At 37.8% G+C, this 27,466-nt stretch overlaps 1 protein-coding gene across 1 annotated transcript in view; it reads right to left on the reverse strand.

Moving 5' to 3' along the window:
* Positions 1–1,373: 1,373 nt before the first annotated feature.
* Positions 1,374–27,466, reverse strand: part of LCOR (ligand dependent nuclear receptor corepressor) — a 61,409-nt gene continuing 35,316 nt past the window's right edge. Inside the window, exons 2-5 of the mRNA XM_074875096.1 lie at positions 21,489–21,621; positions 16,711–16,998; positions 13,736–13,829; positions 1,374–10,922 (exon numbers count right to left, since the gene is read on the reverse strand). Of these exons, the coding sequence (XP_074731197.1) occupies positions 9,953–10,922; positions 13,736–13,829; positions 16,711–16,998; positions 21,489–21,621 (1,485 nt within the window). The 3' untranslated portion in view covers positions 1,374–9,952. The remainder of the gene's footprint in view (positions 10,923–13,735; positions 13,830–16,710; positions 16,999–21,488; positions 21,622–27,466) is intronic.

The following is a 27,466-nucleotide window of genomic DNA, read 5'->3' on the forward strand; positions in this document are numbered from 1 at the left end:
AAGCCATTTACACATAAAGACTCACTATTCCTGAGTAAGTGTAAGATACAGTCTCTAGTCAAACCAAGTTTTTTTATTTAAAAGAGATTTGCCCAGTAAAGCTAAACCAATGACAACACCCAGCTACCTTATAATTTTGCTTTTTGTTTTTAATACTAGTATTAGTATACAAGGAATACAATAGTTAGTATGTAATGTAACAGTTATTTAAGGATCTTAAAAAAAAGGCACTGAAAAAAAATCACATTAGCAAACGCAAACCCTAAATTACCTACTTTTCAATAGCACAAGCTGAGAAAGGCAATTTCTCAGGAGAAAAGCAGCCTCGGCTAGACAGTGTGCAGCATTATAAATTTTCCTAAAGCTAGGAAATCCCTATGCATCACTCTCAAAATCATCCTAGGACTGAACACAAAGGTTAGCAGGAATGCCTAAACTCACATGGGTTCCATTAGACACCACTTACTGTAACCTACTTTTTAGTATTCGGCATTTCGGTATCAATAATGCATAACGTCAAAAGTAGTTCAACCCAAAGTACGGTCGCAAGAAAGTAAACATGGGTCTCAAACAAGGGCCAGCTGAAGCGTGGTGTCACTGCTGAGTGTGTCTTGTGCCTCTGTGCAGAAGGACAGGAGGACAGATTTGCTGGAGCTTTCCATATGTTAAATCAGGAGCTGGGGCCCTGTCCCCTCAGCCAGGGGAGGGCTGGTGGCTGCAGAGAGATAAAAGCAATGCCACTGCCTACTGGTGCAAGCGAGCAGCTAAGCGACCTCCCCCAGCCTGGTCCGGTCTCCCCCGGTAGGGAGGTGGGCAGGTGCGGGAGGGCCGCTGCCCCGCCACCTAACCCAACGCGGGCACGAGACTGCGCACATGAGCCACAGCGAACCGCGCGAGGCAAGGCCAGGGCACCCAGCCAGGCTTTTATTACTGCTGCTCCTACCTTGACTCGGTACTAAGCGCTCAATGAACAAGCCTACACCACTTTTTTTTTCTTCCCCACCCCCCCAAGAGACTGTTCGTTCTTCACCAGATAAATTATTTACCATGAAAGAAACTAAGGTGGCTGGTAGGGAAGAGCAAATTAGAGTACAGGAGTTCATGAGACCAGGCTGGTACGAGACAGCGTTTCAGCTTTCACATGTATTCCCTACCCAGCTGCTAAAGCAGCTTTATCGCCAATCCTCTTTAGGACATGAACCAAACAGAGCACAGAGACTCCAAAGCTCGATCCTTCAGCTAGAATTTGCTTTACCTTCTGTTTTCACTTCCTCCCCTGCTTCTCTCAATTTGTGATAATTTGCATTTCATAACCTCCGGTGATTAGTGCGGGCATTTAGAAAGCACACTAGAAACAACAGAATTGGAACCCCTTAAAGTTTTTCACAACAAAATTTATTAGAAGAATAGTGGTTTTGAAAAGTCTAGCATCCAGTGAAAACTACCATACACAACGTTACAGCTGGGAATGTGTTTCCAAAATGACATGGTCAAATAATACAATGGAGCCATTAAATCTTACACATGCACAACAAGAGAATTAGCGCTTTGACATACAATGCAAAAAATAAATGGACCACATGAAATAAAAATTTTAAAGTACTTATCACATACATTAAGACACAGCTTATTTAGTCCAGTCAAAAAATCAGAACTGCATTAAAAAAATTAATGTAGTGCAATCAAACCAAAAACCTTAATTTGTGATCATAAGTGCTCTACTACATAAAACATTGATCATAGCAAGGAACAAAAAATTCAAATCACACAGTACAAAAAAAATCTGTAAATAAATATAAACTACAGTACAAGAGAAATATTAAATTATACAATTCCGTCAAACTGTAAACAGTATATTGAAATGAGGTCCATAAGAGTAAAGGGGGGGGGTTCCTGTTTTTTTTTCCCATGACACTTGAACTTCTAGAGGTCAGAGAGAAATGCCATTTTCCATACTCTTCAAAGACTATGGGTTACATAAATAGAAAGAGAAGACTTTTTAGATGTAAAGTGTCAAATAATAAAGCAGAGGTGTTGCTGACTTGCGACTGCCAACAGATCACTGCGAGAGCAGAACAGCAGATTTTACTTTAAAGTTTCGCCTCCTCGCAAGCGCAGCACGGAGGCCCGTCACTACAGATGTTCAGTGCCAACACATTCTGAATTAGTGCTCAGCATGAGAGAGGAGACACCTGCTGAGGGTCTGGTCCTACCAATTAGGTGGAAGCGACTACGTACACCGCTGCCGACTTGGACCTCTGCTGATTATCTGACAGGTTTACACGCTTGTCATACAAACACCAACTTTGGCAGAACAATTACTAATAAACTCAAAGCACTCCCGGCCCATTGGTTTCCATCACAGTGGCCAGTGCACAGAATTCTCTAAGGACATTGCATAACTAGAGTGTAGAGGTCAGACAGCCAAGGACCCGTGCTTGAGGTTAGAAGTAGTTATGGTGAGAGAGAAGCAAGAGCCACGTTAAGAAGCTGCCTCTGCCGTTGGCAGGAGCAGCTGGGAATGTATTTCATTTTTAGCTGCGCTGGCTAGTAGTGGCATTTTAAAATATATAAGTTTAAGATAACATATATACTATATATGTATATAATATAATACATATTATATAATATACATAGGAATTTCTTACAATACATACCAGGAACCCCCACGCGATCTGCTCAGTAGTAATAACTGAATATACAGAATGCCACTATAAGTGTCTGAGGCACTGTGTGCTGGAGAGTAAATATGCAGCTTTAAAATCCGTTTGGCTGAGTTATACCTGGATACCTGAACTGAGTTTTAAGTTGACATTCATCAAGGATGTGCTATCAGCACGTCAAAAGAAAAGCAAAACAAAATACAAGTCACTGCTAGGTTTAAGAAGAGAGTACAAGTACCTGAATTGAGTGAGGATAGTGTGTAAACTGTCCCTGAGGGTTTTTAAACAGTGTGTGTACAAGTTGGATTCCTAAGAACATTAGTTTAAACTTACATTGCGGACTGATAAAATACCAATGTCTGACAATTTAACAAGTGGAGGTTAGAAAGAGTTATGAGCAAACACTCAAAACATATTTTATACATTTTAAAGCAGCAGTAAGCTGCTGTAAGCATACATCCCATCAGTACAAGCAACACATGGGACTCAGATAAAGGTTTCTATTTGCAAAAAGCCCATCATATATCGATAAGTAAAGAATATTCACCTGCTAAATTAGAATGCACCTAGTTACAGACTAGCAATTCAAGATTAATTTTTTTAATCAAATACTTTGCTATACTTTGCTATTACATACTAAAATTCCTTAAGCTCACTAATGCTGGTATTCTAATCTATTTTTTTTAAATGTTCCCCCTTCATTTAAGAAATATACCATTCCACAACTTAAACATTAAGATCCATTTTCAGTCCTCAGATGTAAAAAGCATGTCAATGAGTTTATATTAAAAATTTACATGGTAAAAAGGCTTGAATTTCAGCCAGAGATTCTAAATACTACTCATTCCCTGAAGGCATAAGGGAGAAAGAATCCCTACCCATTTTTCTTGTGATATAGTTTTCAAACTGAACATTAAACAATGGTCCAAAATGATTTTTCGGTTTGGGGAAACTTCCCTTTCCCTACCCATCATCCCAGATTCCAAATGTCAAGCCCTGAAATGGCCTATTGAAATGATTAGTTAAAAATATCAGGCATGTATATATACATCCCCTGCCTGAACTTCAGAATATTTTGTTGTACTAGTCTTTAAAAGACAGATTAGTATCCCAAGAGAACTTGTGATCTGACCTGAAAAGCCGTTAAGTGATCCTAGATTGTACATTTAAAATACCTCATAACCTGAAGACCAGATTTAATTAAGACTCTGGCATTGTAACAGAAAAAGTGCTGCAGTTATTTATCCCTTTTCTGGTACTTTAGGATAGGTCAGACAAGTGCTTTTTATAGTGACAGTAAAGTTTACGTGCTTTCACGTAGGCATAAAAAATATTATCTGCAAAAATATTTGAGAAATGTAGCACCAAGTAGATAAACTGTATTAGTAGTTGTAGTAGTGTCTTCATTATTTCCGAGTAGGAAAAAACATTGAGTTAGACTAGGCGATGACTATAAAAATTGTTTTCTGACATTAACTTTTCCTGCTCCAGTCAGAATGAAGTCTGTGTCCTAATCCCTGCTCCTAAGGCAGAGTATCACCTTGAGTCCTTCTGAATTCAACTTACCAATTCAGTAGAGACAAACACAGGGGTAGGGGCGGGGATGTTTGTTTTTAAGAAGGTGATGCCCTGAACAGGCTGAAAAAAATCCTTCCTTCTAGCACGTCGCCCAGGAAAATTGATTTTGCAACCAAGCTAAGAGATTTTTGTGAGGATTAAATAAAGCTCTCTTAATATGAAGGTTTTCATGACAATACCTGAATATAGGCATAATTCAATAGGACATGAAGTCCAAAACTGCTGCTGTAATACTGGTACAGAGACTTGGCCCCAATCAAAGCAAGAATAGGAGAGGGGGAGAGAGATGGACACTGGAATGCTGTAACTACTTACAGTTTTTTCTGATATATGTGGAGTGGATTTACGGATCATTCTGAGTCCACAATATCACTCTGCTTAGTGATCATCTCAGTACATCATGTTTATACACTGGATAATTAGAAATTAATAACTATAGTGGTTATTTTACTTGCTACACCCATCAGAACTGCATATAACTAGCAGTGCAGATTTTCAGGTTCTAATTACTGAGTTTTCAATATAATTCGAGATCAAGTGGAAACCTTTATGGTACCAAAACTAGTCACAAAACAATTTTTTTTAGGTACAGCTTTTTAAACCAGTATTAGTCAACATTATTTACTAGTGCCAAGAAAAAGCAACATTGACCTAGACTGAAATTACATTAAGTTCCTGAAACATTTGTGGGGAAAACTTAGAAGTTTCTGATCCTCATGAAAATGAGGGAAACAACCCTTCCCATTCTACCTTTAACATCTGGCAGAGAATTTGAGCTATTTAAAAATATTGTGACAGAACTTTCAGTACAGGTTCATAATTTTGCCTTCTTAAGAGTCTGGACTGCAACAAGCGAATGCATTCTTACACTGAAGAGTTAAAATTTTGTCTTCACTGAAGAAAGAGCTCTTTACATTACAGATGTAGCCACACTGTTTTTGAGAAACAAGGGAACGGCACAGTGTTCCCTTCACTCCATGGACACTGTGTTCTTCTCCTAAGACTCAAGGACATCTTAAGAGCATTACTTCAAAGTAAACTGGAAAGAAACACATGGTAGTTCCAGTTTTGCCTGTATAACAATTGTTGCAGATGATATAAAAAGCATTTCAATCAGAAGTAAAAAGTTGTTCCAATCTACACAAAGCATACTCAACCCTAAAGCCCCTGAATCACTTTGCCAGCTCCTGTGAATTTCCAGGGGAAGGCAATGTACTCTTGGGTTCTCATGAAAGAAATATTTAGACTCAAATGTCGGCCTGCCACAAGACAAAGCACAGACTATTCCTTGTCTGCTCTTAACCAGTTTAAACACATGTGCAGTTGCCTCCCATGTTTAGGAATATTTTCAAGCACTGGAAAGCTCTACAAAAGAGGTGGTATAGGAGTTGTGTGAGAACACAGAAGCTGACCGTGTTCTCTGACTAGAGGCACTATCCTACCTCTACATCTGCATTGTTAAAAATAATTTGTTTTCTAACTGCTATTAAAATTCAGAGTTTGACTCCAGGTCTAGCAATAGGGTTGGTCATGCAAGCATCAAACTATGAGTTCTGCAACAAGAAGAAAGTAAAGGCATACCTGTATTGCTTATGCAGCAACTTCTGCGCAACAGGGGAAGGGGAAAAAAAAAAAAAAAAAAAAAATTCTAAAGGAAACTCTCTTGAGCCTTTAAAAAAAAAATGATCAGGGAATGACTGGAAAATAAAATATCTTTTGACAGAAATAAAAACGAGTCCAAAAACGTGTCCTTACAATATCTAACCGGAAACTTTTAACTCTACAGCTGTACTCAAGCATTACGGCCACAATAATGCCTACAACACTGTGGAATGAGGATCCAGCTGGCTGAAAGTGAGGTAATAGTTTGTAATAGGTCAGAGTTCTAAAAAAGCACTTTTACATCTTACAAGTCCAAATAAAAAAAAGGACACATTTCATACATGTTGGGCTTTCTCACCAGAACTGTACGATAATTAACTCCACACCAGGACCCCTACCACACTAAGCCTTACTCATCTTCAATTATATGCTGCAGCAAAGATTTACCAAGCGACACCTAAACTTCAGTACAATATGAAACTTGATTCTTAAAACTTTATACACACAAAATATAAAATTACTTTTCTAGGATGGGGTAGGGGAGAGGGATTCTCCTTCATGATACTTGGACTGAAAAACTAGTTTTCAGAGACTGCCACAAATATTATTCACAGTTTCTTGCTGTCAGGCTTTTTCAGCTACATCAACGTAGTACACAACAATACTGTTAAGTCCAATAACTACATCGGATGGACATTCTCGGGAATAAGAGAAAACTAGTGACAAAAAATACCCGAAAGGCCTCCTCCTAACGACGTCTCGATTTTTACAGGGTTGCAGTTTGTCTATGTTACACGTTAATGCGATCTCAAAAGAGCAGCAGGAGAAAGATTTTAAACCTTCTCTCCTGTCCAAGTGATCCAAGTAACATAAGCATCCACTTACCAGAAATAACATGAGAAACAAGGCTTTTGTTACAAAGACAGCAGTGAACCACACCTTCCCACACCAAAATATGGTCAACCAGGGGTTTTGGCCATGCAAACTGCTGGTCAGCAGAAAATTAAGCATGCTAATGGACAAACATTAATTCCAATCATATATTTAAAATGATCCCAAATACTACTAGTTAGCTACACTGAAAGCGCCTGTAAAAAATATGTAGTGAAAAATGAAAGAAAACATTAGTGATCACTGCAGCACTTAGAGTGATACTAGTCTTATGTGATGAATCACCTCAGAGAAAGTACATTAGATGGGACTTTGAAACAAAAAGGTAACATTAAAAGGTGCACCTGAATATTACAGACTAAATTTACAAAACCTACAATAAGGTAAAATATATATCTTTTGAATATTCAGCAGCTTTTTTTTAAATTTGTTTTTAGTTTTTGAGAGGCTCATGAAATTTTAAAAAGGGACCACTAACTAATCTCAACCATGCTTCACAAAACAATAATGGCTATTTCATATTGCAGTTACCAACGTAATGCAATTAGTGCTTAAAAAATAATCTACACTTTTTTCTTTTTTTTCCTTTTTAAACAGAGACCTTTGGAGGAAATATGGTTGTTCAAAAGCTTCTCGAAAAAGAAAGATTACCTGAATATTAAGTTATCACAGATCAAGTGTTGTATTTAAAAGCTTTGCAGACATGAGTATTACAATCTTCAGGTCTCAGGACATTTAAACTGAGAAAGTTACGCGTTTGGTTTGTTGTTGGTTTTTTTTTTTTAAAAAATCCACTTTCTAACCAAAGCAAATAAAGAGTACTCAACTTCTCACTATCTATTTACAATTCTTAGCCTACAGTCTGAAATGACAAGACAAATTCTCTTTTAAAACTGCAGCATTAAAGGGTAGGCACACCATTCTTCTGCTGCACGATTGTCACCCACTTAAACATACACATACAAAATATTTAGGTTAGTAAAATGAGCACTCCACATACACTACAGTGACAAGTTTTATAAAACTCAACTCATGTTGCTTAAATAAAGACAACTGCAAAAGGTTAAACCTCTCTGAACAGTAAAACTGTGTTACTTTTTTTTTTTTTTTTAACTTGCAGCAAACTTTCTACCATAACCTCCAACAGCAGATGAAACCACACGTTTAACTGCGCCTTTATTGCAATCACCAGCTAAACTGGAACGTATTGCAGAGTTTATATACTGCTACTGAGCTTAAACTGCTTTAAATGCCAAGATGACAACTAGAGAGCTACGAGGAACCAGGATTTTGAGTACTACAATATATTAAGTAAACAAAAACAAAGTATACTTGGGGCCAAATGCCCAGTCTGTTTCAAGAATGAGCAGTGCATATTTAAAACGACAGCAATGGTGTGCCTAACCTTTGAAAATATGAAGTTGCTGGGGAGGGGGAGAGGCTAATAGAATCAACTGTTCCAGAAGTCATTCAGCATCCCTAGGACTATCTAGGCCACCCTCCCATAAACTTTGAGAAACCACTTTCAATCACTGACATCACTATATGCTCTCACACAAAAACTCCAATGCTTCTTTTGGTTGTGCAAATGGGGAAAAAAATGGTGATTCTATCTACCTTTTGCACAGATTAAGACCAAATTGTTTCTACCTGAAGAACCAGCAATTCTGATTTGGTCATACTGTGGTAAATCCAGTAAGCTCCACCTAGTTACTGACCACTCCTGCAGAAAGTATCAAAGATAAAAGTTCTGTACAAAACTTTTCCTGGATCTCCATATAATGATAACAATATCATCATAGTGAAAAAAACTGGATTTGTGGTTTACGGAGTGCTTTTACGGTGTTTAAATGCTTATTCTAGCATGTGCTAAACCACTATCAAAATAGATTAAACAAAAACAACAACAAAAAAGCAGGACTTAGATTAATTCCTGCTACTGGCAACTGTAATATTTAAAAAGGAAACACCCATTCATTGAGTGTTCGACCCTGACAGTATTACAGATAGATATGATGCAGAGCCTGAATTAGATCAGGCTACCAGTGTTTTACTTCTTCCCTGAACATTAAAAAGCTCCTTCACTAATGTGGATATTTGGGCAGACTACTGAGGTTGTAACGTTTGAGATCACTGTTGTGTGGGCTTTTTTTTTTTTTTTCTTCTTTTTTTGCAGTATCACAGTAGTTTGTTACACAAATCCCCCTCCCCCAGATTAGAGTCATTTAAACTAGTTGTTGGAACCACATAGTTTAGTAAACTCAGAATCAAGTCTGTAAAAAGCATAAAGGTCACAAAGAACCATAGTTCTGTTATAATGAGGCATACCCTAATACATCATTTAGTGTACCCTGACTGCTCCTGACTGCGAGAAGCTTGTCTTCCGTGAGATAAGGCTACATCCTCAAGCAGGTGAGTCTAAATATCACCCTTCAAAAATATCAAACAAAACTACAGCGAAGGTAGTGTTACAAATAATTAACTGACATATTCTGAAGGTAGTGTATGTAAGTTTTCCCTCCCCGCCCCTCCCCTCCGGGTGAGCACTAAGCAGACAGTGAATGGTAAGTACGTTTAATTTAGAAAGAAAATAGTGGAGAGCCTAATTAGACCCAATTGATTATCCATCTAATAAACAAATCTCTGAGTTCAAGAAAGGTACCATGCCTAAGTAACTTGATTTAGCTTAAATCTTTCAATCAACTGGATCAAAGAAAAGGAGGGGGAAAAAGATCTCTGAAACATTTTGAAGAATGACAGTCTGATTCTCATTCGAAAAATGCCTGGTTTTAGGAGAGTATCAGTTTAACAAAGTGGACTTATTTCTATAAAGGCAGACATGAAAAATCCAACACCAGAAGTTCAGGCAGGCTCTACAGGCAAGATGTCCACTTCCACAGATCTGCATTCTTTGTGAGGTAACTCAACTCTCTATTACAGAGAAACATGCAAAAGGCAAAAGAAAAAAAAAGAAAGAAAAAAGGAAAAAAAAGAAGGGGGGATAGCGGGCAGGTGAAGGAGGGAAACTGCACCATACCAGGCTAGAAAAATTTACAAATGTGACATTCAGAGCACACCTTTCGCCTGTGTCCACACAAGTCTATGCTAAACTGCAAAGAGCATTGCAGTAAATAGGAGAATCAGGTGCGCTCAGTGGTGGTTGAACTATGCAGTAGTGCTCACCCAGTTTGCAAAGTAATTGGCACTCTACAACATCCCTACTCATCTTTCAATTCATTCGCACTTTGTGCTGCTTCTCCCTGGGGATCTAATTCAATCTTTACTGAAACATCCTGCCCCTCCGACCTCATTAATTTCATTTTTTTCTTTGGAGGGTTTTTCAAAGTGCCCAGCCTCTCTTTAACTTTGTACTCCAGTGTACTGTGGGGGATCCCATAAATACTCTGAGCTTTGGAAACACTCATTTTCCCGCTCATAACCACAGAGATTGCTTCCTCCAGTATCTCGCTGTTGTACTGTCTGTATCTCCCTCTTTTCTTCCTAGGTTGCTTGGAGCCAGGATCTCCCTCTTGATCTGAGGTGGGATACGGCTGTCCAGAGGTAGACTGCTCAGCATCTGAGCCCCAGGAATCTGGTCCAGCATCCAGCAAACTTCTCCTGTTTTGTTTTGGAAGGATAGCCCTTAACTTTTTGCTAAGCGCGCTCTCCGTTTGTGAACCCATTACCAAAGAGCTATAGCTGTACTGGTCACCAGTGCGGGACTCCCATGAAAGGTCCATGCCTCGAACTTGTGGTATCTTTAAATCCACAGGAGACGAATGGCTCACGTCCTTTTTCCCATCCTGTTTAGTTTGAAGTGCCATTTTTTGAAAGGCAGAGTTTTCTGTAAGAAAAGGAAGGTCACTGATGTTGCTGAGTGCACCATTTCCCCTGAATTTCATGCGGCTGAAATTGAATTCGTAGTGTGGTTTTGCCCAAGAAGCCTCCCTGGATAATATTAAGTGCTGTCCATGATTCTGTAGTCCAGATGGCCCATGGCTGGCAGCTGTAGAAAACTGGTTTCTGCTCAGCAGTTCTTCACTAATCTGGAGTGATCGAGCCAGTGGTACTTTAAGAGATGTGGAGTGGCCATAACCTTCCCTGGTTCCATCCTGCAAGCTTCTTGGAGGTACCCCATCACCACTCTGTAGTCCCTCCGGATGGTGCTGGCTGGGTCTCCCAGGTCGCCTAATTGGATGGAAGGAAACTGATGTGAGCAGGACTTGCACAGGTAGGGAGGGATGGGTGAGGGGGCCACTCCTTTATTAGAAGGCCTTGCTTGGGTAACATCACTTTTTGTGTTATTTATTTTTCTCTAAATTTTTTATTTTTTTTTTATTTTAATTTTTTTTAAAGTCTCAGCATCAGTCAGTTTTAAAACTTGTTCGCAAAAAAAGAGAAGCTTTTTGGGCAAAGAAAAGTGAAACCTGTTGGCTGGTCTCTGGTTGGGTTCACAAATTCTCGGAGTAGGAAAGGCTTCGCGCAAGCGTCTGAAAATAGCACCTTAATTACAAAGTAGTAATCAATCGCCATAGATCTACACACAACTGTGTTACTGGTGTGACGTTACCACTAAACAAGTACAGTAATAAAAGAGTAAGCCAAAGTGCAACATATTCAACATGCAAATATGACTGTCACCTGCAGTATCTACACATAGGTGGAAACCTTGGATGGTGTTCGCTTACATCATATTGAAGAATTGCTGCTCAGGGTAAAAAAAAAATGCTTAGCAGGCCTCAAAGGTATTTGCTTGACTTTCATTAAGCACCAAATATGAAAGCTGGGATACTGCAGATCACAAAGGAAAACACTGCATTACACCAGACTTACCAAATTGCTCTCCTAACAACTAATTGCTTATATACACATGTCCCTGATTCTCATTTAATACATAGCACAGCTAGGGAAAAAAAAAAAAAAAATTATATCTCCAACTGTCATCCAGATCAAGGGTTAATAGCAGAAAAAGTGGTATGTATTTTTACCATTTTTCTTTTGTCACAAGTGTTCTTTCTATGACACAAAGTACTACTACTACTGCAGATAAACACGTGTATTTTAATGTTTTGCTTGCTTAGCCCCCTGTAGTAACTAAGTCACACTAGTTTCAAAATCCACCTCCAAACTTCTCCATGTTCAACATACAGATTAACAAAGAGACTAGTAAGCAATTCTATTTTAATGCTCTGGGACACTATACTGGTGTAAAGCCCTCTAGCTAAATCAGCGTTATTTAAGGATAGGATACGTACTACTGAAAAGCTACATTATTCTTTTTAACATCACACTGGGATTAAAAAAAAAAAAAAAGTACTTTAGAGAAAAGACATCTACTGAAAGGACCTAGCATATAACATACACAGTGCTTGATACACATGCTGCTAGCTTCTCTCCAGGATACAACAGGTCACAGTTGAAGTGGGTAGCAAGAGTCAACAAGGATTCAGAACAAAATCCAGAGAAGTCAATGAAAGTTTACTATTCCAGAGAACTCTCTCAAGCAAAGTGCATTCTCTGCCCCTTCTCCAGCATGTATCAGCATCGGAATATGCACCAGAGACTCCTAAATAAAGGACATGTTGGCAGCTAACTAGGACAGAGGGTCACACCTGATTTCACTGATGCTAAACAGACTGCAAACAGCCTCATGTACCACACACCTGTACAAGTAGCCACAGGTGCCAGTAAGCCGCATCCTCTCTGGACCCACAAGACTGATCAGACAGTGCCAGATGCTGGCCCTGTCATCCCTGTGTGTTGGACTTTGGCCCTCACTCGATACACAAACAAGGGAACAAACAATACACAGCCTCAGTGGCTTCTGCTGCCTTCCTAGGGAAATAAAGCTAGAAATAACCTGTTCAGAATTGAATGAGAAGACCTGGTGAGGTAGCTTTATGCTAAAGAATTATGAAAAAGTATTAAGACTAACTTTTAAACAAGGATTGAAGTATTTTATTAATAGATATATTAAATGGAAAAAGTAATATTGATGGGAGAAACCCGAGACAGTAATATTTTACCAAAGAGAAATGCAAAAGTTAAATCAGTTGTTAGCAGCACATGGGATTGGTGGTGGTGGTGGGTTGTTAGTTTAAAATTTTGAGTTTTTCAAAGGCTATTGTAAAACTAAATCCAGCAATTAATTAGCAGTTTAAACCATATACTGTTTCTGTACTTCACTAAAAAAATTACTTGTTCACAGTAGCTTCAAGATAAAATTCTCCCATCAACACCCAAAATCCCTCTTACTCCCAAGTCAGCCTCTCCAATACAATTAACTCACTCCTAATTAAGAGTAAAGGGTTTCTAAATGTATGCAAATGGTGACCATTAGTAATATGAAACCTAACGGAATTTTTTTTGATATAACATTCTTTCACACCTTGGACTAATTAAGGTAAAAGTTGTACACCACATTTTTTATTTTTTATTTTTTTTTAAAAAAAACAAAACTTGTTCAGTCCTACAGTACAATCACAAATCCAAAAAGCCATATTTAAAGTTTTCTGAACTACCAGACTCCTTCTCCCAGACGCTTTTTTAAAGTTGTGGTTTATGGTAGGAAATAAAGAGCATTCAGGGATTCAAATCTAATTCAGCTTGGTTCATCACCCAAATCATTGCTACCCCTAAAATAAACTTTCCTGTTAGCTAATTTTCTCCTAAGTGAAATGAAATCTAACTTATATTTAACTGAACTTGCATCTCCGTGGACATCACTTATCACTAAATCCAAGAAGCAGGTAATGGAAAGATCTTTGGCTAAGTACTAAACTGACCAAAATAACAGATATTAGAGTTCTTAACTGCAAGTTAAGCCTGTCTCAGTTTGCAACAACTCTTATTTGGCAGGTGGGGTGAAGGTATTTGTCAAAGGCACAAGTTGAAAAACACATTACTCCAAAGGGTTAACACCAAAAGTAAGTTAAAATTAACAGGAGGTAAGCACACATTTTTAGTAAAAAACAAGGTCATATTAAGTTGCTTTCTCTTACCCATTTCCCGGAGTACTGGAGCATCCTGGAGAATGACTCAGAGAGGTGCTGCCGGCACAAGGACTCTTCTTAGTGGATAAATCAAGCACACCGTCTGTAGAGACAAAAGAATGACTTCAGTCTTTGAAGAAGCAGGATCAACCACGTTGTCCCTTGACAAAACAAGCCTTTCGGGCTAAAGTTATATTTAGCACACAACATTTTCTATTTTATTTTATTTTTGAACAAACTAAGGCTTGGATTTGTTTGCAATTTGGCTTACAAGTGACTTCAACATAATCCTCAGAAGTCACAACAAAATTTGGGAAAATTAAAAGTGCATCTGTTATAAGAGCTAGAGAATAAAATATGACCTACAAACGACGGTTCAGGATACAACACAGTCTATAGCATAACCAACCCTCAGCAATCCCCAAATCAGACAATCTTCAAATTCCCAAGATATTCCCCCCTATTAAAGGAGGGCTTTAAACCAGTATCTGAATTTTTTTTTTTTTTTGATCCAAATCGCTGTAGGAAAATTCATTGAGAATTTCACACTGGAAACTTACTTTCAAATGAACACACACAAATGTGAGACTCCTCCTCACCCGGCAGCTAGCTTCATTCTTTTTTCCATCTCCAATGGGTCCCTACTGGCAAAGCTCCTGCCTTTCCCCTCTCTATTGTGCCATTTTACTCCCTCTCTTCTTCCATATACCAAATTGTTTTTCCTACTAGACTGCTTCTTCCATTCTCACTAATGGCACTTCCTCAAGCTCAGCCATGCTCCTCTGCAAGCCCTTACAGAAACTGCATTTCTAAGCAACAGAAGAGGGAGTGCTTTTTGATAGAAAAGCCTTGCTCCCACTGCACTGAAACAACTGGAAATTCTGGTCGTTTTAATAAGGGCAACACTATCATAGAAGCAGCACAGCCATCTGAAATTCCTGGAAACTTTGAAACAAGGAATTTATGAGGACGAGATAATGAAACCTGTTGGCAAGGTAAACTAGAGGCATTTCAGAGCTCCTCGCTCGTTCAATATAATCAAGTAAATACCAACCAACACCAGAACAACGTAAGATGGCTTTCAGATTGCTTAAAGTTCTCATTTGACATATGGAGAAAAAACATTATAAATGGTGAACTAGAATTAACTTACAGAAAGCTGTTCCACCCACTGCATTTGGGAACACACCATAACCCAAACTTAGGCAAGCAGAGAATTCAATCTTCCTTCTGAACAACATTTATGCAGTCACAAGGTACAGAGACTGGATCAAATAGCCCCTCCTTTTCAAGAGGCTATACTGAACAGCTCAGGCTGCTGTCAGAGGCATTTGCATCCACACTCCCTTCATCAGAAGGGTCATTACAACCTAGAAGTCTCTGAGGGGAAGCAGGGCCGGCCTCATACACCACCGAGAAGTTTACAGCTATAGCTGTATAGGTTCCCCTCAACCCACTAGAACAGAAATATAACAATAAGTACCACTAGCAGTCTTTCATGACAGCATCTTAAATCTCTCATTAACAAGTTTGGCAAAACCTCTTCCCAATTACATTAAATGTAAATTGGGAAAAAATAATTACATCAGCAAACAGATTACTGTTTAAGTTAATATGCATGTTCTAATTCCATAACAAGTGTTATGAACATTATAAATTATCTTACAGCTTTTTCGTCACATGGTAGCTAAAGAACAGTTCATGTACATGCTTTCTGCTTCACCATACAGTCCTCTAACTAAAAAAAAACCCCACAACAACAACCAGAAGCAAAACTGATTCTCTCCCTCTCTTTTCACAATGAAGGCAGTTTAACATTTTAAAACATACATGCAAAAGACACTTGTGAAATACATCTATAATAAAATTAACTAGAAACAAATGCCTATCAGCTAAATGTATAGGTCCTCACTTCAAGAAAGACACCATACAACCCTGCACTGCAGTTTTGTAACTGAAGTGTGGCAACAACTTTCAGTAAGTGCTGTAGGTACAGTAAGTGTCCAGACACACACGCTGCATGTTGTTGGACACATAAAATTAACCTTTTTGCAAAAGGCTTCATAAACATAAATTCAAAGAATAAAGGGATACCTTCAATACTGTACTAGCTAGCAAAAGGCTTTTTTTTTTTTTTTTAAAGGCACCTTTTCTACTTGAGGATGGACAGCCTACTTTGTGTTTCATAGAATGATTTCAGGCACTAGCACATTTCTAAAGAAGGGCAAAGGGGATAATTTTAATCCTATCAGTAGGATACACTTATGAAAACTTCCATTCAACAGTGTCAGAAAAAAAGCCCATTCACATACTATAATCACTCACAGAATTTACTTGTTAAAAACATTTTTGATGGAAAGCAAGGTTTTCAAATTAAAACAAGCTCTGCAACACTGTTACAAGTTATTCAATCTGTGCTCTGCAGAACAAGTCTATTTTTAAGGTAGAAAAGAGACATCTCTTCCAAACACATAAACCTGGAAGTTTTATACAGTTCATGGGCATCATTTTTACAGCCTTCACAAAGCAATTTCTCACAGACTTTTAAAAGGTACTGTTTTCATACTATGACCAGAAAGAAAATGAATCAGTCCAGACTGTGACCTGATCTTCAGAAAGAAGCAACATTATGGTTTTCATGACCACATGAACTTGTCTTATCAGTAAGCATAAAGTCTATTTTGGCAGACTGTTTCTTGCAGCTCCCAGCAGGAACAACAGACTTGTCCCCAGAGTTTGGAACATGTCCATCCCCTTCGCCCTTCTTCAGAAAAAAATCACTAATGTCTACAGGTCTACATTCTTTGAAAAAAGTCTCTTCTCTCCCAGTCACACGTAGCTAGTCATTATTTTATTGTAAAAACATCTACCACTTTTCCACTCTACATTTTATGTAGAAGTGCAAACTTCTAATTGTCTAGTTTTGCAACAAGAATGCCATTAATGGATTGCCATAGGATGCAAGACACTGGTAAGAGTCCTACCTTGTTCACTAGGTTCTGACTGAGACTTTCTGACAGTAAGGTCCAGAGGTGAGTCTTGGTCAGCCATGAGAAGTTTGCTGAGCACGGGGTTCTGAGCAGTTGCAGCCGTGGGAGAGGAGGCGACCAGAGATGCTTTCAGCAGGCTTTGGTTCTTTGTGCTATTGGGCTGGCTGGAGTCCTGAGTAGAGCTATTTTTTGAGGTATATTCAGCAGCAAACTGTCGGATCATTCGCTGCATGATCTCACGGGCCACTAGGGGAATATTTGGGTCAGAGACCCTAGGACTGTCTGTAAATATTAGAGATTTTTTTTTAAGGAAGCACTTTAAGTAAAACAGCTTTTATATTAAGTCATTGTTTATTTAAAAAAAAAAAATCATCTAGAAAAAAAAAGAAAGCCAAAGATAAAATATAGTTTAGTCTTAGAATAACAACAAGAACCATTGCCGATACTGGTATAACCTTCCCAAAATAACAGTTCCCTAAGAGAAATATGCAATCTCATCTTTTGTTTTCAAATATAGATATATTTGACTAGACCTTTAAGAGGCGTGGAAATGGAAAGGAGAGCTAGACTCATGAAGAAAATACAAACTAATGAAGCTCATGCCAAAAAAAAAAAATTAACAGGTTATTCAGTGGAAGAACTGAGTAACTTACCTGCAGCTACAGAAGGGGAGAAGGGGGAATAAGGTTGCAGCGGTCCCCTACAAATTTACTGGGAAATAAAGCCCTATAGTTCTGATTCTTCAAAATAATCCACATGAAGATCAAACATTCAAGTTCTTTCATCCCATTCTATCTATTCCTTTTGACATTTCTATCATTATAATCAATGCAGCACCTTGTATTACCCAAAGAGCTTTCACATATACAAAAAATCAAGATGTGTCACATGAAAAGTAATTCTATTTCTAGAAGAGCTGCTAAATTAATCAGTAAGAAACGTGTAATGGAACAAGTAGACATTCCAATTTATTTATATGGAATAGTGTATAACTACAAAGGTATTTGGGGATGTAGGCCACCCAAAAATATATTGGCAAAAATCACTATTTTAGACCAGTAGTAATGTGATGTCAAAGCAAATCTGTGATTCTCCTAAATCACAGAAGTTAAGTCCTGCCACTTCACCTCAAATACTGCTTGAATTCTCTGGTCAAATCAGGGTAAAAAAACCCAAAACTAAACAAAAAGACCAAACCCACAACTCCTCCAGAAATGGCTCAAAAGGTTTGGTTTTGTATTTCTGAAGAAACATTCAGAGAAAATTGTGCAGTAGAAGACCAAACAAATCTTTAAAAGCAGCTCTCAAAATGGAACAATAGTAAAGCGTTTAATTCCTCTTTATAAAAAAATTGCCCAAGTTGAGATTGAAGTATTAGAAGCATTACCAAAATCTTCTGTGGGACATGTCAGCACTAGATTTGCCTTTTACCACCTTTTTTGACAAAAATGCACCAATCCAACAAACCAGATTTAGAGTATCTGTAAAGGATTGACATGATGGTTTGAGCATGTAGTTGCCCACAAACTAGAGAGCAACTGTAAGCAGCTACTGTGTTTCTTGATGAAAAACTATACTGAGCTTTAATCAAGCCCAAATTCTTTCTTTTTAAGTAGAGCTTTCTAAATATAAGACCTTATACAGTCAATATGTGTATTCTTTTAAGAGACAGAGTAGCTGTAAACTTCTGAGACATTTATGTAAATACTTAATCATTTTCTTGTAAAATCTACAGGATGTTTTACTGTAGCTAAGGATAAGGCACTAGTTTTTAAGAAATCAACAAGAGATGAGCCAAACTTTAAATTTAGGTACATTTATATTCTCACTTTCTTCCCAAACGGTCCGCAAGGTCAAAGCCTGGAAAAGCATGGGGGCTTTTTTCTGCTATGGTGACATTTCTTCCATTTTCTAAGCTCTCTACCGTAACCTGCTGAAGGACATGTGAAAGGCTTTAGGAAAGCCCCAAGGGACACAAACCGATGGCACGATCACACTGATGCCAACTATTTGGCATGCACTTGTAGCGTATACAAGTGGGGCTGGCAGGAATGCAGAGCAATATGGCACCTATGTTTTCTGAAGAAGAATCATGCCTTCACTGTGCCTTTATGTTCATATGTACAGTTCAGGAATGCTTACAGCTGAATATATTTCAAAATTCAGGGAGAAAATACTATATATGCCTACCACAAGCATCTTTGTAATCTGCAACTTCAAAGAATCAGCACAGAGTGACTACTGAGAGATTTTCAGAGCTGCTCAAGATAAACTCTCTAATTCAGGACACAAAACTCAATTTTCAACCCGAAGGGAAGTTACCTAGCACATTAAAGGCTCCTTGCTTAATACAAAGCCTGAATCCTAAGGATTAAAACTGTTCAAAAGCAAGTGCAAAATATTTGCTGGTGCCTCTGTAGCATCACTTGAAATCAAACAGATGTTTATTTTGACTCCAAGTGTCTGTTTGGGTTTTTTAAAAATAAACTAAAATTAACTAAAACAGAGATTCTCAGAGAAGAAAAATATAGCAAATATTTATCAGCTATAAACAGTATAAAGTAGTACCTCTGAGCTTTAAAACCTTAATAGCTTTTGTGTATTTTATCTATACTTGAAACCTTAGAAGGGAATATCAAAAAAAGGGCATTATTTCATTAAACCATCAAAAGAAGGCCCTATCCTGCCACAGGGTAGAGGTAACGGACAACTAGGTACTACCACTCTGCTTTCACTGGGCAGTATGAATATTTGACAAAAACATTACTGAGTAAGAGTGCCATGGGCAGAAAACAGAGAGGAAGTATGTAAGATGAATGGACAGTAAACCTGTGCAAAAAGTATGCTGATCCTGCTCATTAGCTATGTATGTGAAGTGTATGAGTGCACGTCCTTGACACACAACAGGCATCTGTTCGCAGAACATCTGCATTTTCTCTGATCTGCCTGGGTTACAAAATACCAGTCTCAAATGTTACTGGCAGTGAGGATGGAAAGAAAAAAAGAACTAATTGCTGGCATGAAACTCAGAGCACCAAGCATCTCTGAGCAATATAAGAGTGTCAGAGTGCTGCCATTCTTTGTGTCCTCTTTGGTATGACAGTGCCTGTGGATCTTATGGCAGTGGCATGAGTTAGAATAACCTTTCAAGCAACCCAAATACAGCCAAGCTTGACAAGGATGCATTAAGGACTCAGAACTGACTTCCTGCCAGGTTTCCTCCCCTCCATTATTACTCTTGCACCAAGCACAGCTCTGCCAGAGGAATGAAAGCAAGAGTCTACTAAAAACTTCTCAAAGATGCTTAGACACCTGAAGTGATTTCATTATCTTCATTCTGTGTATCTGACCACAACAGAGTGTTAAACCCCGTGTTAGCACACTGTTAGCAATATCTGCCAATAGTTTTCCAACAATTAGGGAAGCATGCATTTCTAATAAGACACAAACACAGCTCATACTTAAAAATTTAAGCACAGTGTTAAAGGGATGATGTCTTTAGTAAACAATTTAGAAGTGATGGAACTGCATTTTTTTTCCTCTCAACAGAAAAGTAATATGGAAAAAAGTATATTATCTCTAGATTTTTGTTTTCTTAAAACCCTTCTGGATTTAGAGAGAGATGGGATAAATCTAAAAGCAAAAGGAAACCTTAAAAGAAAAAAAAAACAACCACACCACTGAAAAGGAAGACTTAGAATAAAAGCATTATCTGACCTATCAGTAGCAATGCAGTAGCTATCCTTCCTACTGTCCTACATGCTTCTATACTTTATGCAATACATCACAATGTATAGTTTCTATTTATTCATTTGAGTCATAAAAGAAAGGCTAAGATACTGTTATCTACTTAAAACACCTTTAAATATTTTGGTCACTGGGAGGAAGGGCTGAGGACTGGCTACAGTAATTTCTAATTGGTTAAACTGAAGCCTTGCATTGTCCCCCAGCAGACAGGTTGGAATTACTGATTTGGCAGATTTTCTCACACATGGGTTAGACTGATAAGTACAATGTACTTTCATTCAGGATGCATTTGGAAGCAACCTCTGGATTCCCATTTCTCAGATTGGTAGAAAACAGTAAAATGAGTTTTGTGCCTTCCTAAGAGCACACTTGAACTGACATAACTCTCCAGAAGAGATTTAGGGGATTTTCTAGCATTGAACTACTGTATTGTTCTTGGCATGTTCTACAGTACTGATTTCCCAATTATTTTGCTGATCACATTTTGAATTCTCCATATATCCCCCTTAGAACTATTCCAATATATTTTATACTGTGGATTGCTGGGAGTAGGGTGGGTAATCACTACAGACCACAGTGAGAAGACTGCTGACCTTTAAGAAAAACTGCATTAATACAGTTCCCATTAAAATAAAAAAATAAGTAAGTTTTTAAAACCCACAACAAACACACACCACCACTTGCCCCCCCTTCCAAACAGCCTGCTCACCTAAACATCAGTTTCAGGGGAGCAGTTCTGCCAGGCAAGAACTGCGCCATTCCTCCAAAAGTGCAAACCACCAGTGTTCTCTTGGGGAGATTTGTTTTAGCATTAAATATGTTATACCCTCTTCCTCTGTCCCAAGCCCACATTGTTGTATTGCTGCATTATTTAAGAGTCAGTTTTTACTGTTGATAAATATATGTAAGACAACTGAAAAATACTGAACGTACAATGACAGCTTGAACATCAGATCTTTGATACTTGCATTGCATGCAAAAAGACCAGCGAGAGACACCACTTCCCCCCAGCCATTAAAACCAACCTTTTCTGTAAAAGACTGCATTGAGGAACTCTTCCGCTTGCCTTTCAAAACGAATGATTTTTGCTTGCTCTTGTCTAAGCAGAGCTTCTTGTCCAGCTTCCGAGGCTGGCTCATCCAGACTGACTAAGTGTTCCTGCAAAGATATTTAATATTTGTAAGATCTTCCTCACTCCAAAATGAATAAAGTTCCTTAAGCATTAAATATTTTATTAAATTCAAAACTTTGTTAGGTAGTCAGAGTGGAATCTATTGAAATCATAACTTGATTTTTGTCTGCTCCAGAACATTGTACTTTGTCCTGTTTTCTTGTAAATGCAGCAGGATATTTGATAGCATTATGGGAAATAAGAGCACACTATAAAGAAGAAGATTTAAACATTTTACAACATTTGGCTGCAAATCTCATAGCTAGCACTCATTCTTTATTACTTTTAGTTCCAAGAAGTAACCGCTGAAGGCAAAACACAGAAAGTTCTCCTTAATTTACACAGCATTCATGCAAACTGAACAATAAATGACTAATTATTAGCAAAAACCAGTTCCTTTTGTGAAAAGGCTCAGTAGTAGCTACTTTTAAGTGAAATAAACTTAAGTTAGCTATTTACAACACCCATAATGAATTAAAATCCATTCTAATCTCTTACAACTGGAAGCAACTGAGTTATCTAAAGAATATTTCAAAACAAATGTTTTAATTAGGATAATTAAATTGTGTGACATGCCAAGATAAATTACTAATTTTAAATACAACTCAAGAAACTAGAAGACAATGGTTACAAAACTATGAAATCTAAATGTTTGGGTTGTCCCCTGACACACACCACTTTTTTTATTTCTTTCACTTTAATGCCTTGCTCCTGCTTAGAAGAACAATCTCTTTCCTGGCCCTCTCCCTCCACTTCCATTTTAAGCTATATTAAAGTTACCTGTATTTACCTACTGCAGGAATGCATACACAACCACTCTTTGGGTTTAGGGAGCGTTTTGTTTTGTTAACCTTTACAAAGTATCAGTTACCATAATATCTAGGCTACATCTGTTTTTTTAGCCTCTACTGTACAAGTTGATTTCAGGTTCGTATCCTCACAGGACTAGAAGGGAAGGAAAGAACTGGCAATTAATTTATAATTCACAATAAATGAAAGTCATTCTTAAGTTTGTACTGTCTCAGTGTCAAGAGGTTTAATGAAGCAAGGTTACATAACCAGTCCATAGTAAATTAACACACACAGCAATCACATGAACTACGTGCAAAGGGTAATAATATCAAATGCTGTGGACTCTGGCCTGAACAACATGGGCTCTCGCCTTCAGATTTGTAATTTAACAGCTTCCAAAAGTTCTCTATCAAAAGTAAAGGGAGATCCTATCTCAGAAAGGGTACAGAGACAAAGCAGTATTTTATACTAAATCAAAAGATGAGGAGCATGGGATCACAGAGGTGACAGGTGAGTAAGACATGTTTGCTGTGAAGGCAGAAGTAAAGACCTCACAAGGTGACTGATGCTTTTTTCCACACCAGAGAGATTCCAGGCTTGCTCCCAAACCTGGTGGCTGTCATAAGAAAGATTAACACTTTTGAGATAGTCTTAAAGAATATGAATTTGAACTTATACATTAACTATAATAAAAGCAGTCACCTCTGTGCCGGGTTCTCCTGTACCAGTGCTCCCGTGGTTCACTGGCATTTTATGAACACACTGAAAACACAGTTGTACTTTTCTGATACTTAAAATACGTTAAGTATTTGTACAGGATTTCAAAATAAAAATATTTGTGGCAAATAATCCAAATATTTCTGTAAGGGTTACTCTTCAGGTGACTTCACAGAACACACTTGCATTTGCTTTTTGAAACTGTGTTTCTGCATCTGACAAAGTTTAATGCAGAATCCATCCTAGTTACTGACGGCCATTCTGAGTCAAGCTCCATTATCTTTTAGGCATTATCAGGATAATTGTAAACTCAGCTTATCAGTTTGTGTAAAAAGCAGACATTTGTGCAAATTAACTAATAACAGAAGTAATCTAGGCATACAAAAGTGTTCGAACAGTCACTGTAATATCTAACCATTTACAGACAAACTGCTTTAAGTTTTACTTTAAAAGGAATCTCTGCAAACTGATGCGCAGAGATTTGACTATATAAGATCCATTAGAGTTAATTAGCATCCTCTGGCTAAAGTCCCACAAGCCATTGCAAAAAACTTTCCTTGAATTCAAAGGACAAACAATTCAGAATTGAAGGAAACATTACCCCTTCAACCTGATCTAATGCTCTGCCCTTTGACAGGCTATAGCTCTGGAAGAAACTAAAATAAAAATAACCTTCGCCCAACACAATGCATTTCAAATCTTCCTAGTACTTTTTGCAACTAAGATAATACATAGTAAATACTAGCCTAGCAACTGGGTGGAAACCTGAGTTCAGTGGCAGCATGCCTCATCATAAACAAATGTATTTTGCATTACTCATATAAACGTAATGTATAAAGAGTACCACTTAATCTACCTAAGCTAACGAAAGCTGTACATTTTCTACATAGAGAAGTAATGAAGAAAAAGGTATCAGCCAGAAAAAAAAAATTGCTAGTGACTTACAATGGTGAATGGCCAAATAAAGGATTTGATCTGCATTCAAAGAGGGTGATAGCAAGGCAATGGCAGCGCTTAGTTCTTACCCCTCAAACTAAGGAGCATGCATCTCTTTACAGGTACAATTTTTATCAATGTCCATGATAAGACATCAAAATGTAAAGAAATACAGTTATATGTAAGAGTCATATTTAACTTTGTGCATAGAAAAAAAAAATCTTCATCTATTTTCTGGCATCTGCAGTACAACACTATGCGAGAAATGGGAAGATTTCTGTTTACTGCATTTTTTAATTTTCTTATCAATTGTGTCATTATTCCAGCAATCTTTGCAGCTAGTTCACTCCTAGGGGGAAACTTTAAGTTTCCACACTAAATAATTGATTGTGATTGCTATCCAAAGTCAACTTTCAAAAGCACGGGGTTTTTTGGGGGTGTGTGTTTGGTTGGTTGGTTGGTTTGGTTTTTGCTGGGTTTCTGGTTGGTTTTTTTTTTTTTTTTTTTTTGTTTTTTTTTTAATGTTTTCCACCATTTCTTCTCAATAACCATTATTTGGATCCACTATCTTCAGTCTTATCCTCTCACTCTACAGTCTCAAATCATATCAGTTTTTGATACCGACATGCAGGTAGTAGGAAGAAGAAAAACCCACTAATATTTAGATAGCAGTGTCATTGGTTACAAATACCCTGGAAAAAACCCAACCAGTTACTTTTACATATTATTTATAACACAGCATTCATTCTATTCTCTTTGTGCTTCTCTTCAGGTGGGAACGATGCCCCAGAGCATCCCTGGAATCCCATCAGTGAACATGCAGCACCACTATATTGAACAACAATGCTTCAGGAAAAGATACTTGGAGTGGTTTGCACATGCTCCCAAAGGGCTAAAGCTTTTTTTGTACGTTAAGATATACAGCATAATTACATAACTAAGTCAAAGACCCTTAGAAATACAGGGCTCAGGTTTTCAAAATGCAAGGTCAATGCGTGACCTTGAGAGACCACCTAATCCTGGACTGCCCAGCCTTGTCAGCACTAGTGCTGGATCCTCACTGAGGCCCTCCTTGTAGGAAATGTTGATACAGCAATTCTAAATGCTAAACTGCTGGCATGAAGAGAAAGGTATGATGCAGGCCGTTTTTGTATAGATACGGCAACAGCAGCTTCATGTTTAAACCACAGACCACATGCAGGTGGAGCAAGAAGCACCCACAAGCTAGAATAGTATGAGATAATTCCTATCCATTTCATGGAGAAAACAGAGGGAGGTTTCCCACAGACCACCCATAGCTGACCAGCCAACCCATGGACCCTAGGGATACAATCCAGCCTCCCACCCCAAGGCAAGATCAGGAACAGTGAGTAAGGGAATGTGTCAGCATCCCTAGGTTGTCTTCTCCAACACACCATTTTTCTTAAGTCTTTTTAATGTTAGCTAGTGCAAAGGAGAATAATCTGCTATTTTCTGCAGACAAGCCTTAAGGGCACAAGAGACTGTTTTCTTTCCTTCTACCTTCAGGACGAAGTCATTCTTGTTGCTTCCATTTCAATGCTATTCAGTTTGTTTACATCTCTCAAAATGCTACACCCAGCTGAGGCTTCACCAGCATTTAGGGTTTCCTCTTCAGGTGTTAAGACAAATGGCTCTTTCGATATAGCCCCCAAAATAGTTTACTAAATGCTATCACTTTGCAGACATCTGTAACTTGTGACTTGACAAAACAAGTCTCTCTGTCCTGTTTCTCAAATTTATTGAGATCATTTTCAATTCTGAGCATGTCCTTGAAAGCTAAAAATTCAGATGGTTTAATTAGTTTTAAGATGTCCCTCACTTAACTGTATATATATACTTTTATAGTAAGAAACAGTATTATTTCCTTATTAAGATGACTGATGTCAGATTTATCAAATTCAAAACAAATTTAACTTGACTGATCCATAGTTATTGAATATCACTTATTATCTATAATAGGGGAAAAGGAAAAAAAAATCAGTAGAAATACAATATGCTTACATTGACATTTATGCACAAGCAAAACTGTAACCCCACATTACTACTAAACACAGCTGGAGATCATCACAATCAGCCTCTTCAGGTTTTAGCCTCCATATCAAATTATTTTAAAACCACTCAATACAAAATTGACAGTTCAAATGCTCAAGTTTTTTTAAAGTGATGAAATCCGTTTAAAATGTTTTAGAGCATCTTTCAGTGCACTTGGATCTCTGTACACAGTTTAAACACATTCTAAAGCTGTCAAAAATTGTAAGTTCTGCAACTTCAACTCATTTTCAGATATTTCCTTTGCCATCTTCAATTATTCTATGAGTTAACGCTTTAAATGATAGTGGTAGCTTCTCTTCAGAATTATTCAGACACTTACCACAGTTTACTTCTTATTGTTTATGTTCCTCCACAGTGAAAGGACACCAGATTCAGAGGCTGTTATTATGACTAATCATAATCAAATCACGGCATGATATTACCTTTTAGATGTTTGTGTAAAGCAAGTACTTACAAGCTTGTAACTTTGAATTTTAAAATGACTCCTTCGCATGTTGTACCCAACCATATTTCTTCTCAACTGGAAGAATCATTAGAGGTCCTTACACTGAAGCCCAGGTATTTTATGGTACTTTGAAAACCAGACTCAACCTTCTGCCATCAACAGCATGAGACTCCAGAATATGCTTGTAGAAGTAATTTTCTCTCTTGCTATTTTTATAGCTTAAATATATCTATAAAATAGTTAATGTGCTTAGGAGTATTATCCTTCTTGTTCTGCTCTCACCAACTAATGAGATTAGTTGTGCATGTCACACCCCCCCCCCTTTTTTTTAATACGTATGAATTGTTTTATGTGGCTTTAGACAATAGTGTTTTCTTTTCCAAAATCCAAAACACCCAACCACCTTGCAAACTATACTATCTTAAATCTTCCCTGTGAAGGATAAAGCCCACAAGGAATTGAGAATTACTGCACCTGCAGATTATCCAAATGAGAATTCACCAGGTTTGGTCCCATAGAACTCAATCTACTTCCTCTCACTATGACCAGGCAGCTAGAGCTGCTAACTTTGTCTTTTTTGTCTTTCATGCCCATCAATGTACCCATGCATTTCTGCACACAGGCACCCATGTTAATAACCTGGTAGCAGCTCCTCACCATACTGAAACAATTGTATATTCTGCATTATATGATGGAAGAAAAAAAATCCAATTTCTAAAAGCTTTATATTATTGCACATAACGCTTTGGATTTGGGCAAAAACTATGTCTGGGAAAATTTTAGCTCCCTGCTTTGTCTCTATTTTATTATCCCTTTCAAATGAAGACACTTAAGTCCATTTCTCTATCAAAAACTGTCTTGTATTTTGA

Source organism: Strix uralensis, chromosome 7 (assembly GCF_047716275.1).
Source record: "Strix uralensis isolate ZFMK-TIS-50842 chromosome 7, bStrUra1, whole genome shotgun sequence".
Lineage (NCBI taxonomy): Eukaryota > Metazoa > Chordata > Aves > Strigiformes > Strigidae > Strix > Strix uralensis.